At 49.2% G+C, this 13,391-nt stretch overlaps 1 protein-coding gene across 1 annotated transcript; it reads right to left on the reverse strand.

Annotated features, from left to right (window-relative positions):
* Window positions 1-3,512: 3,512 nt before the first annotated feature.
* On the reverse strand, window positions 3,513-8,153 carry Krt35 (keratin 35). Its single transcript, XM_057773529.1, has 7 exons — window positions 7,683-8,153; window positions 6,836-6,918; window positions 6,507-6,663; window positions 6,015-6,176; window positions 5,636-5,761; window positions 3,957-4,177; window positions 3,513-3,660 (listed from the first exon to the last, which is right to left on the reverse strand). The coding sequence occupies exons 1-7, from the start codon at window positions 8,151-8,153 to the stop codon at window positions 3,513-3,515; spliced, it is 1,368 nt and encodes a 455-aa protein (XP_057629512.1).
* Window positions 8,154-13,391: the final 5,238 nt, after the last annotated feature.

A 13,391-nucleotide genomic window follows, 5' to 3' on the forward strand; every position in this document is an offset into this window, starting at 1 on the left:
CCAGGGGATCCAATGCCCTCTGGCCTCGGCGGGTACCTCATTGACATGCATATTATCCTATTACACATATATTTTTAAAAATAAAAATAAGCAAACCAAGAAATCATACATATCAGTCTCCGCTTCAGCTCTGACAGTCGCGGCCAGCAGGACAATCTGCTCTCTGGAGCACAGGCTCTGGGGAAGTCTGTTCTGTATAAGTCACACTCTTCTTCCTGGTGGCCTCAGAATCAAAAGCCCCATTCCAACCATCCTAGCTCCCTCCCAGAAGGCGCTCACCAGATCCTGTGGAGCCCTCCCTTTACTTATCTCATTTGCCTTTGCTTTTAAATTGCAGCCCTGTCTCTGTGCAGCCAGATGTTTTCACCTTTGTCTGTACACTGGAATGACCTGTAGGGCTCAAAAGTAAAAACACAAGGGGCTTTTGATTCTGAGGCCACCAGGAAGAAGAGTGTGACTTATACAGAACAGATTTCCCCAGAGCCTGTGCTCGAGAGAGCAGATTGTCCTGCTGACCGTGACTGTCAGAGCTGAAGCTGATACTGATACATGGGACTTCTTGATTTGTTTTGTTTTTTTCAGATTTGTTTTAACATGTGTAATGGGAGAGAATGCATGTGAGTGAGGTACCTGTGGAGGCCAGAGGGCATTAGATCCCCTGGAACTGGAGTTAGAGGCTTGGGAACTGCCTGACATGAGTGTTAGGAACCAAAATGAAACTCCAATCCTCTGTAAGAACAATAAACTCTCTTTACTGCTGAGCCATCTCTCCAGTCCCGTAAGTTCTCATATACTTGGCTAGCCTGAGGTAACTGGGCATTGCTGTCTGGAAATGCTGCCTTAAAATAAAATTCCAACAGAGGAAAATAGATGCCCACCCTCAGAGCATCAAACTAGAAGAACAAGTCGGTGTTGGCCACGTTCCAGATGCCAGCTGTAAGCTCAATAAAGTACTAGGGACATTACGGCATAGTAAGTGTCTCCTGCTCTGTTTTCCCCAGGAGGAAACTGAGACTCATAAAGGGGCCTGTCAACACTCTCACAGTGGTGAAGTTGGTAGGACATGGTGGACCTGAAGTCCCAGGTTCCTCTGACTCCATGTTCTGGTTCTACATTGCTCACATTAATGGCACATCCTTCTCTCATCACTAAAGTAGATGAGATAGATAGATACATAGATAGATACATAGATAGATAGATAGATAGATAGATAGATAGATAATAGATAGATAGATAGATAGATAGATAGATAGATAGATAGATAGATAGTTTATAGGTAGGTAGATAGATGAAAGGATGGATAGATAGATAGATAGATAGATAGATAATAGATAGATAGATAGATAGATAGATAGATAGATAGATAGATAGATAGTTTATAGGTAGGTAGATAGATGAAAGGATGGATAGATAGATAGATAGATAGATAGATAGATAGATAGATAGGCAGGCAGACAGACAGATAGAGAATGGTATATAGGTAGGTAGGTAGGTAGGTAGGTAGGTAGATAGATAGCCAAATAAATAGGTGGTAGGTGGGTAGGCAAATAGAGAGTGAGAAAGAGAGTTACATGAATATAGGTAGGTAGGTAGGTAGGCAGATAGATAGATAGATAGATAGATAGATAGATAGATAGATAATAGGAGATGGGTAGATGAATGAATAAACAGACTGATAAATAGGTGGTAGATAGGTAGATGGATGGATGGATGAATGGATGGATAAATAGACAGACAGACAGAAGTTGTAAGTTGAAGTGGGTGTCCTCCCTGTCCTATGCCAAGGCATCCCTCCCATGCAGACTGACCCCTGCCTGTAGTACCTAGCATCCGACCTGGCACATATTAACGCTCGGTATGGATTTATAGAATAAAGTGAACAAGGCAGATGCCTGAGCTTTAGCAAATTCAACCATAGTGTCCCAAGAAGACAGTAATACAGGCTACCTAGAGTCATGTTGCTGGCAGATACCAAAGACCTGGGCCCTCCTGTCAGGGAAGAAGCAGAAGGAACTGTTCTGGTGCCCTGAAGGGACATAGCTCTGGCCCAAATCAGTCCAGTACCTTCCACCATCCTGAGCTTCACCTTGGAACCATGATCATCCTCTTAACATCACTTGAGTTTCTTAGCAGGAACCTTTATCATTTTTGAAGAGCACATGACCCTCTGGCGACAGTCTGCCTTCTTCTCTAGCTTAGAAACTGTACCATCACCCTTGTCCCCTTCCCATCGGCTTTGGAAGAGCTTGGTGCTTTGCTTGATCTTTTGAGGGAAGAATTCTGAACACAAATGACGGGCTTTATGGGGAGATGCTGGGAGTTTCTGCATCTGAGCATCAACCTTACTAGATGCCAAGAGTACACAGGGGTCTCCTCGGTCAAGAGCCTCTGAGCTACAAGTGGAAATGCTAACTCTGGCTCAATCTCCGTGGCCTGTGTGCAACGGAACTTAAGGATTTTGAGATTTCCTGAAGTGGGAGAATTTCAGGGAAGGGTTTCAAGGGAAGAGGGGAGTTAATATGCAAGAACCCTAAAATCCCTGAGTGTGGGGCACATGTCACTGCTGTGAGGAACACACACAGGTTAATAAAGTGACCCCAATGTTCTCTCTTCACTTCCTCCAAGAGTTGCTATGTATACCAAGAGGCAAAATAGGTAACAATTGTGACCACACTGGGACCTTGCAAAAAGATCTTCATCAAGGAAGCCAAGCGAAGAAGCCTCACCAGCAAGGCCTTCAGTGGGCAAAGTGATCCTTGCAGATCCAACAACCTGAGTTCAATCCCCGACAACCACATTCAACAAAAAGCCAGGTATGGTGGCACAGGTTTATAATGTCTGTGCTTGGGAGGCAGAGACAGGCAGATCCCTGGCGCTCCCTGGTCAGCCAGTCCAGTCTGCATGGGCAAGTTTTCAGGGCAATGAGAGATCCTGTTTCAAAATGGGAAAAAAAGTGGATGAAGCCCGAAGAATAACAGTCAAGGATGTCCCAAACATGTGCAGGCACAAAAATATTCTCCATTGCAGCCCTCTCACTACCCCCAATGAGAAGCCTGGGGACCCTGATATTTCCAGGGTCACCACTGGTCAAGCATCCTCCATACCCAACAGTCAATCTAAACCCCAGATGGACCCAAACCAACACAGAAATGATGTGAGCCAGTCATTGGGAGCCAGAGCAAACGGCTTTATTATCTCAGACTCAGATACACTGTATTAAATTTCAGAACCTATGAGAACACACTCAGAAAGAAAAACTGACCAAGGAAAAGGCCCCCAGAACACAGACCCTGAAGCCCACTGAAATGATGAGGCATCAAGGCCTGAAGGGCAACCAGACTTAGTTGACAGGGTCTCAGAAGCTTTAAGGCATATATTTGCAGGGGCCCTCTCAGGGCCTGAAGCCTAGGTCCAGCATGAATGGAAATATTTGGGCTGTAAGAGTTAGGGTTGACAAGATGCCACGTCAGAACCCTGAAGGCAACGGCCTTGACCGTCTGGCTCTGTCCCTCTCAGAACCTGCCCCCCGGGCAGGGAACACAGACAGGGCGGGGGTTGCTGTTTGCGCGGGCTGCTCCAGCGCCGCAGGAGACCGCAGGAAGGCAGGGGAGGCATGACTTAGAGGCTGAGTAGTCTGGGGCACACGGGTTGCAGGGAAGCCTGGAAAACAGAAGAGCGTTGGCTTACTATCGTAATCAGGTTGCTGTTTTCGATAACACTAAACAGATCGAAGACATACAAATCATCAGATGGTACCTTTTAAACTGTGTCTCCTTAATTTACCCAAAGGGAAACAGGCTCTCAGAGAAGAAATCAGAACCAGCTGGAGCAAACAAATGAGTTTGTCCCAAGACCAGTGCTAAACCCCTAAGGTTCCTGACTCGGATATGCTCTTCCTTGGCACCGTGTGGTCTCCCCAGAGCTTTGGAAGGGTGAGAGCATGCAGCCATACTCACTTGCTGTCCTCGCTCTCCAGCAGGCCCCTGTAGGTGTTGATCTCACACTCCAACCGGGCCCGGACATCCAGCAGCACCTGGTACTCCTGGTTCTGCCGCTCCAGGTCAGCCCGGATCTCACCAAGCTGGGACTCCACACTGCCGATCATGCATTGCATCTGGGCCAGCTGGGAGCCATAGCGGGCTTCCGTCTCTGCCAGGGTGGAGTCCAAAGCATCTCTCTGGGAAGGCAAGGGTTGAGGGAGGAGGAGGAGGTTAGAGGCCAGAGAACTAGTGAGGAAGACCTGCCTGGATGTCAGTAGGACTTTGGAATACAAGCATGAACTCACAAATTGGAGAGGCAGCTCAGTGGCTAAGAGCACTGGCTGCTCTTCCGAGGACCCAGGTTTAATTTGTAACACCCATGTGGTGATTTACAAATGTCTGTAATTCTAGTTCCCAGGGTTCTGATGTTCTCTTCAGGTCTTCATGGGCATTGCACACACATGACACACAGACACACATGCAAACAAAACCCTCATAAAATATAGACACACATAAAATAAAAATACGTAAATCGTAAGAAAGAAAGGCGCTTTGTGATGGATGACTTCAGACTCGAGATGTTCCTGGAAAATCTGGAACTTTTGGATTGTGGGAATTGCAAGACTAAGGCACTGATATATGATGGGGGCCTTCTTGATGTGTAAAATCTGATTTTGAATCACAAAGGAAGAGCCTTCATTGATTAATAATTTCTTCTCCCTCTCCTCCTCCTTCTTCTACAGGGTCTCATGTAGCCTAGGTTGGCCTTGAACTCACTATGTGGCTAAATCTGGCTTTGAATACCTAGTCTTTCTGGCTCCACTTCCCAAGTGCTAAGGTCATAGACGTGTTCCCCTCTAACACTGTCATGGTAGCAGCACCTGCATTTAGCAGGACACCCTTAAATAGAAGAGATGTCTTCTTATGGAGGATTTAGGATTTTCAGACATATTTCTATTTTTAAAAAAGCCATGTGTATTTTTATAGTATTTTTGTTATATCTGTAGGTCAAAGTAAATAGCATGCTGATTCATGATATTTATATACCTAGTCAGTGAAATACAGGTCACCATGACTAGTGATGTATTAAAAGTGTTATAAATTCTCACATCTAATATGTAAGCTACTCCATGCTGCAATGATTGGGTCTTCCTTCTGACCACGACTAAAATTATTAGTAACTTGTATTATTTTAGAATGGCATAATCTTTAATGGTAGACTGTGTGTTTTTGATGCATACATAAAAAAATAGGTTTAACAGGAAAAGAAAGAAAGAATGGAAGCTCAGAGAGTCACTGAACTAGGAGAAAGCACAGTCAAACACAACCAAAGGTGAACTAGCCCAGGTCCTGTGGCTTCTTGATCCAGACAGCATCTCCTTCCTATTGGTACCTCTGGACAGCAGTTACACAGAAGCTGGATCTTATTTGGAGGACTCACTCCCAGCATGTGCCAAGTACTACAGACCCTCTTATCTTTCAACCCCAGGGCAATTGTGACGTGTGGCTGACCTTCACGCCCTCTTCTCTACACAGGGAAGCCCTGAGCTAAGAATTTGAACTCTTGGAATTGGTGTGTACGGCCAACATGTGGAATCTGGGGGTTGTGTGCCTCCGAGCTCGGGTCAGCAGTTCTGCCCCACCCTGGTGCTTACCATGCTCTGCTGGGCCTGCAACTCGATCTCTAAGGAGTTGACTGTGCGTCTCAACTCAATGATGTCCGCCTGGCAGGACTGCAGCTGCTCCGAACTGGACACGACCTGCTGATTCAGTTCTTCAGTCTGCAACACACATGCACACGGGGTCTGAACAGGAACCCTGAGGTCTCAGCTTCAAAGGTCACAGAGATCACTTGGAACCTTCCAGATTACCCACTCCAACCCACTGACGTCGTGCGTGCTGGGGAGACCGCATGGTTTCAAAATGAAGTCAAAACCAAGGTAAAGCCCTCCATCTCGGGCTTCTGGTTCAGAGCCCCAGGGATACTCTTAGATGACTGCACCTCTGGTGCTCTGGCCGCTTCCGGGTACCTACCTGGGTGTCATACCAGTCTTCTGCGTCCCTCCGGTTGTTCTCCACCAAGGTCTCATACTGGCACCTCATCTCCTCCAGGACACGGTTCAGATCAACAGGTGGAGCTGCGTCCACCTCGACATTGAGCCGATCGCCAAGCTGGCAGCGCAGTGAGTTCACTTCCTGTGACACAGATGAGGGTCCGTTCCTCGGTGACTGCATCCCCCATACTCACCTCTCTCTTCCCATGCTCTTCTTACATTCGCCGCCTCCCACTTGCTCTTCTCTCCCGCGCCCCTGCTCCCCCACGTTCACCTATTCCTCATACTTATCTCTTCCCCATTCTTCCCATTCTCAGTCACTCTTCAGCTCCCCATTGACATTGGCTCCTCCGTGCTCACCTTTTCCCCATTGTCACCTGGTCCTAAATGAATACCTCCTCCTCCCACCCCCATTCTCATCTGGCCCACATGCTGACCTCTTCCCTAAGCTCACTTGGTCCCCCATGCTCACCTCCTCATGGTTCTTCTTGAGGCAGAGCAACTCTTCCTTCAGAGACTCCACCTGTGCTTCCAGGTCAGCCTTGCACAGAGTCAGGTCGTCAAGGATCCTGCGCAGGCCATTGATGTCAGCCTCCACCAACTGCCGCAGGGAAACCTCCGTCTCATACCTGAAGACACAGAGCAAGGCACCCAGACTTGTGATCCCATTTGCATGGAGGTCAAGCCCCACCCCAGACTAACCTGGTGCTGTAAGTTCTGAGTGCAACTGAACCCTGAGACCAACCATCACCAGCATCCGACTGTATCAGCCCCAGCCCGGGGACAAGCAAGGCCACTCACTTGGTCCTGAAGTCATCGGCAGCCAGCTTGGCGTTGTCGATCTGCACCACCAACCTGGCGTTCTCTGCCTTGCTGCAAAGAGTCTGGGGACATAAGGAAGTGATTTCACATAAGAAAGGATGTTCAGTTGGTGACGGCGTCCCCCCAAGTCTGACAAGAGCTGCCTGTGTTAGGAGGTACATTCCCATCCGTGGATCTCGACAGTGTGGGGCTCCGTAAGAGATGAGAGCCGGTGTCAGGCAGTAGACCCTCAAGATCCCTTGCAATGTGGTGTGCCTATGATGTGTAGCGAAGGGCTAGAGACAAGGCAAAGGCATGCTACAGGATACTACAGCGTGAGGAGATGAAGATTCCTCCTGCCTTCCTGTCCCCAAGGCCTGCTGTGGGCCCAAGGCAGGTTGCTGCTAACAGTTATGCTCAGTTATCTGGTCACAAACACTCTCTCTCGGGATCCAGCAGAGCCCGAGGACTTACAGAGAAGGCATCTTCCCTGCTTTATGGGTGTGGAAACAGAGCTTCACTAAGTACACCAAATCTAAGCAATTTGCCTTTTTAGAATGAGGACATTCAAATTCAGAACGGTGGACAGTGGTATCGAAGGTCACACAGCCACTTAGTTAATTCAGCCTGTGTTCAAGTTCTGAGTCTGCTAATTGCCATCTGGGTCACTTAGCCAGCCTGGCTTTGAGTGTTCTCATCTGATAGACTGGGCTAAGATCATCGGAGAGAATAGAAGAAACCGCAGATATAAAAAAAGCTTTGTTTCCTCCAAAAGTTCCCTGTGGGATCCAGGCTACTATGACACACATCCTGGCTTCTAGACCCGAAGCCATTCCAAACGACTCACCTTCTTCTGGAGCTCCTCCATGGTTCGGAAGTAAGACTGGTAATCAGGGCACATATAGGGCACCTGCTGCTCACACCACTCGCGAATGCGGCTCTCCAAGTTGGCATTCTCCTGCTCCAGCTGGCGCACCTTCTCCAGGTAGCTGGCCAGGCGGTCATTCAGGACCTGCATGGTCTCCTTCTCATTGCCAGTGAGGATGCCCTCCCCAAACCAACCTCCACCGATACTGTAGCTGGTAGAAAAACCTCCCGAGGGGAGGCCCAGAGCAGGCAGACAGCTGGAAACCCTGTAACTGTTTCTACCCAGGCCAGCAGAACACACGGAGAAACTCCGGGTTCCCCGGGAAAGACTAGGCAGTTTGCAAGAGCTGCTGGAATACATGGAAGACGTTCGTGTGGAGCCCCCTCCGGATTTACTCGGGCTCTTGAGGGATCCGGAGGAGAAGCTGGCCTTGAAGCATTTGGAAGCCATGGCCACAGCAGTCCAGTAAGCAGTGGATCTCTGAGAGTTGACACCCCAACACAGAGAAGCAGCTCCCTAGCCTGACTTTATACCTCTGCCCCAGTGGGCGTTGGTCGGCCCTTACAAAGTGTTTTCTCCTCATTAAAGTTAATTCCACTTTCTATCAAAACCTCTCATTAGCCTGTTATTTAGCTTCCCGTGAACATACCCTGGCCTCGTAAAACAGAAGCCCCGTTGGACAAGTGGATATGTGGAGACTCACTCCCACAACCCTACACCCTGGGAAGGCCCAGTCTGCATCAGTTCTTCAAAGGGGCCTGTCATCAGAACCCAGACCTCAGCCTCCTTGTTAAGTAGGCGTGGGAGTCCGGCCACCGTCTTGCCCTCTTCGGCCTTGCCTCTTTTGATGAACAACATTCTGGGGGAGGGGGATGCAAGCCTGCAAGTGGCTGGAAGGCAGGGGCTTGTAGTTTGAGCAAACATAAGAGACTCTTGAGTGGGCCCAGAAGATATGATCTTGGTAACCAACTGTCCCAGGTCCCTCTGGACTGCTGTGATTTTAATGTGTGATGCAGGAAAGTTTTTGTCCTGGACGAAATAGGACAGTTAGTAACCCTCAACCCAACAGAGCCTCAGCAGACACTCTCCTACTCCCTAGCCAGGAGCTCTTTCTGCTTACATAGCCTCGACTCAAAGTCAAGTCCTGACCCATGTGACAGCTAGAGCCGTGTTTAGGGGGATGTTTCTTTTCCAGGCCTGGTAGAAATGGAGGCTTCCCTTCTAGTTGTCTGAATTGGTAGAGGGGGGAGTATTTGATTCACACATCTCCTCAGCAGGTACAAGGAACCTGAGCCTCCCGGGCTCATCTCTGCTCTGGAAACTGGCTGACTCGATGCCTAGAAAGTTTGATGAGACATCTGGCCAGTTCAGTGTGTGAACAAGAGAGTCCTGGAACCAGGGCTGAGGAGAGCCAGGGCTGAGGAGAACCAGGGCTGAGGAGAGCCAGGGCTGAGGAGAACCAGGGCTGAGGAGAGCCAGGGCTGAGGAGAACCAGGGCTGAGGAGAGCCAGGGCTGAGGAGAGGTGATGCTGTGGACAGAACGCCACAGGTGAGGGCTGTGGGACCCATCTTCTAAGCTGTCATGTTTTCTCTTCTTTTTTTTTAATAATTTATCTTTATTTTATTTTTATTGCTGTTTTGCTGGTATGTATGTCTGTGTGCAGGTATTGGGTTCCCGGAACTGGAATTACAGAAAGTTTTGAGCTGCCAAGTGAGTGCCAGGCATTGAGCCTGGGTCCTCTGGTAGAGCAGTCAGTACTCTTAACCACTGAGTCATCTCTTCCAGCTCCTCTGCTTTCTCTTCTAAGAACATCTACTGTCTTCCCATTGGGAAGCAACCATGAGCTGAGAGCCAAGTACGGTGCTCAGCAGCTTCCCACGTGTGCTCCCTACGGAACTGAGCTCATGGTCCCTAGCCCATAGCTGAGGACAGCAAAGCTCGGATATAACAAGACCTGTGTTAGCACCTCCAGCATGTGGCTGACTAAACCTGGGATTCTGTCCCAGGCTGCTTGATAGGATAGCGCCTCTGGAAAACAGAGAGGAGGGAATTGGAGGAGGATCCACAGGGGCATGAGTCACACTCTGGGGTCCCGAGAAAAGCAATCTGACATCTGAACTCGTGGGCTCAAAAAAGCCCCAGCATGAACCAGCTGACTCCACCTCCCAGGGTCTCCCTCTGTTTCTTCTGTAGTGAGAACAAATATCAATGCCTGTGCCCTGGGTTGCCTTAAGCATTAACTGAGCTTGAAAAAGCTCAGATAGCACCTGTTGGTGGCAAGGACTCCAAGTGGCAGCAGTCAGTCCCTTCACATGCTCAGTCCTGTTGAAATGGAACTTGGTAAAGCTAAGCAGCTGTCATTAGGGAGGGGGGACAGACTCTAAGCACGCAATCCACTATCTGATGGGCCAGGTGCGTAGGTCACTCCCATCAGCCACTGCACCCTTCCCACGGCCTGGGACCCCGTGTGATCAGCACCCACCCAGCATAATCCTAGGGTGTCGTTGGCTACCTCAGCCTCTCCTCCCTGGACCACCATGCCTCAGTGCAAAGAAGCAGCTGAGCTGAGAGCCTGGTTGAGCCCCCCAGAGTGTTTGTGCTTCCCACCCAACTCTCTCCTATGTCACAGCCTCCTGGGGACGACTGGGGATGTGCTCTGGGCTCATCAGGGCAACTCTGAAGCCATGTGTCCCAGAGAAGTCACAGCAAGTTCTAGGAATTCTGGATTCATCTACTCAACCCCAAGGATGACATGACTTCCTTGGTGGGACTTTACACCTGAGCTGCCTAGATAGGGACCAAGTGCTGTTGGCAGCTTTGAAGAGTCCTCCAAATCGCCCTATTAATGACACCAGTGGGGACTTCCATCACCCACTCGGGATGTGCCAGGACCTGCGCTCAGTCCTTCTACGCGCCCTCTCACTCAGTCCTCACGATATCCTCATGAGACATGAGGTTGGCATTATCAGGGCATTATTATAACCCTACTGGGTAGATGACTACTTACAGTGCTTTAGGAGCCAGCCAAGGAGTAGCAGAGGTGACAGAAATGGCTCTTGTTCAGTGTGCAGTCCCCTGAAATTAAACCCCACCATCACCTACACCCTACATAGATAGATGGGTGCCAATTCCCACAGAAATCCCAATGGTGGGGCCAAGAATAGTTTATGCAGGGTCCACATAGGCTCTGCCAGGAGACCATAGCCCTGCCCATCCAGTGACTCCAGTCCTCAGACCCATTCCACTGCCTCTGGAGGCTCAGTCCCAGTCATTCCTTCTCCTTAGAGCTCACGCCCCTCTCCAGTCCTGCTGTGCTCACTCAACACTTGGAACCCGCGGAGGTGACTGAGAGAATCCCCTCGTCCTCCATGAACTGCTATCCTCTGTCTTGTGGTTCAGCCCCATCTTCCCGAGCGACTGCCCTGGGGACTAACCTCAGACTTCCTTTGAAACACCCCTGCAATGTCGACAACAGTGCTGTCCTTTTAGACGTCTCAGAGTGTGCGAGTGAGTGTGCAAGGGTATGAATGTGAGTGAGTGTGTGCGGGAGTGACTGAGTGAACGGGTGAGTTGCGTTACGTAAAGAAATAAAGGATTTGGAGGAGACGAGAGCATAGAAGGGAGAATTGGAAGAAGGAAAAAAAGAATGAATGACTAGGAGAAGCGGGAAAGGCAGTAGATAAAGAAGCAGAAGCTGCAAGACAGGAACCAACATCACCTGCCCCAACAAGCCGGGTCCCCTAGCAGAGAACAAAAGCCATCTGCTCAAGGGAGAAAGGAGCCAGTGAGGCAGCTCAAAGGTGTGGCTGAAAAATCCTGATAAGATGTTTTTAGATAATAAGATATTTTTATTTAAAAAAAAACAGATAAGTAATATTTTCAGGGCTATGAAATGCCTATAAATTGTGTTCCTCCATTTCTTTTTCCCCCATTAGAATCTAAAAAACTAAAATAAAATAATTGCCTAGAATTCCATATCAACAAGAACTAACATTGCTTAGAAGCACCCTGATAATCTCCCCCTCAAGATCTCTGTCCTCTGTCCAGAACATGACATGGTCATACTCAGCCATGCCCTAAAAATACCTTTTTGCTTTCTTGCTCTGCCCAGCTAAATCTTCTCAGAACCCTTCCCCTAGTCACCCCAACATTCAACAATCTTTCCCCCTGCTCACAGGCCAAAACCTTACACTTCCCTGACTCTTGCCATCCCTGGGCTGATCCTGGGAGGGAAAGAAGGGGATCTACAACTGGATGGTTGCTTCCTGGGAGCCGTGCCTGTTATCCACAGTTAATGCCGCTAATGCCATGGCCCTGCTCCTCCCTGGCTGAGCTCTGGTGCATAGTAGCACAGGTTTTGCTGGCTGGGGTGGGGAGGTCCTCAAGCATTGCCTTCGAATTTATTCACTGAAGCAAGAGTGTCTGGGAAAAGGGACCAGATAGTATGTCTAGAAAGCAGAGAATAAATTGACCACCTTGAAAGTAAGCGCCCTGTATCATCTCATCCCTCTCCTGATGTCATGGAGAGAACAATGGGCTAGGAGTCAAAAGAACCAAGGAGCGCTAGGACTTCCGATTGCCGTGCAATATTGCCCTCCAGTTTTCCCATTAGTGGACTCAGTTAAGGGTGTGTGGCTGAGGTTGAGCATAGGAGGGGTTTCTTACTACCGCAAGCACTCCAAGGGATTTAGTAGGAATTGAAGCAATGACACATAAACAAACCAAATACAATCATCCAGGGCTGTTTGAGTGTAGCCCGAAGACTCTTCATTTTGGTTCAGACCGACTCTGGTGAGCACCACATTTAGAGTGGTAACACACATTTTTCCCATCGGGGCTCCCAGAAGCTCCAAGGCACGGATGAATTGCTGGGACTAAAGGAGTCCCTGGGCATGCCTGGGCACGCGCTGTTAGAGCAACAGAGCAGTCACAGGCAAGACACTTCCATTTTGCCTGTGAACATCTCCTGGGACCTACCTGGGCTGCTTCTGCTGAACCTCTGGCCTCCTCCTGTTTGGCTTAGTCACCAGATATATGGTAGCGTTGGCAGCACTATCTTGGCCTCAAGTAAAAGCCCAGAGGCAAAAGCAGAAGAGCCGGGTGATGGCTAGGACTCAGCTCCTCACTGCTGCGTGGTCTGATATAAATCACTGCCAGCTCTGGGTCTGTGTTCTGAACTGAAGAATAGGTCAGAAGGCAGAGAGGCCAGCATGGGACCTCTGACTTCTCATAGACCTGGCTTCTGTGATGAAGAGGGTATCCAGAGCCCAACCCAATTAAGATCCATACGTCAGTCAGCACAGCTCAGTCGGGGCCACCCACACACCCTGAGTGCCACTTCACATAGCAGACTGGCCATCCCCTGTACCACACGGTCCCTGCCACCCCATACTTCCTGTAACTGGAATAAAAGGCCTGTGAACAGAAGTGGGAACTGAATCATGCTGTACTTTACTAGGCGAGATGGTGAGCTGAAAAGGTAATGGGTTTACATGTCTCAAAAACATCCTGCCTCTCATCTCATCTCCTGCCAGCATCTTCACAGGACATGGGAGTGGTGAGAGAAGAAAAGCCATCAATCACTCTGGAGCTCAGGCTCGCCTCTCTGGTCAGGCATCAGATGCATCCCTGAGACTTGTATGTCTGTGTCTCTATCATCTCGGTGTTCCTCCCTCATTCTGTGGGTA

This window comes from Chionomys nivalis, chromosome 7 (genome assembly GCF_950005125.1).
Source record: "Chionomys nivalis chromosome 7, mChiNiv1.1, whole genome shotgun sequence".
Taxonomy (NCBI): domain Eukaryota; kingdom Metazoa; phylum Chordata; class Mammalia; order Rodentia; family Cricetidae; genus Chionomys; species Chionomys nivalis.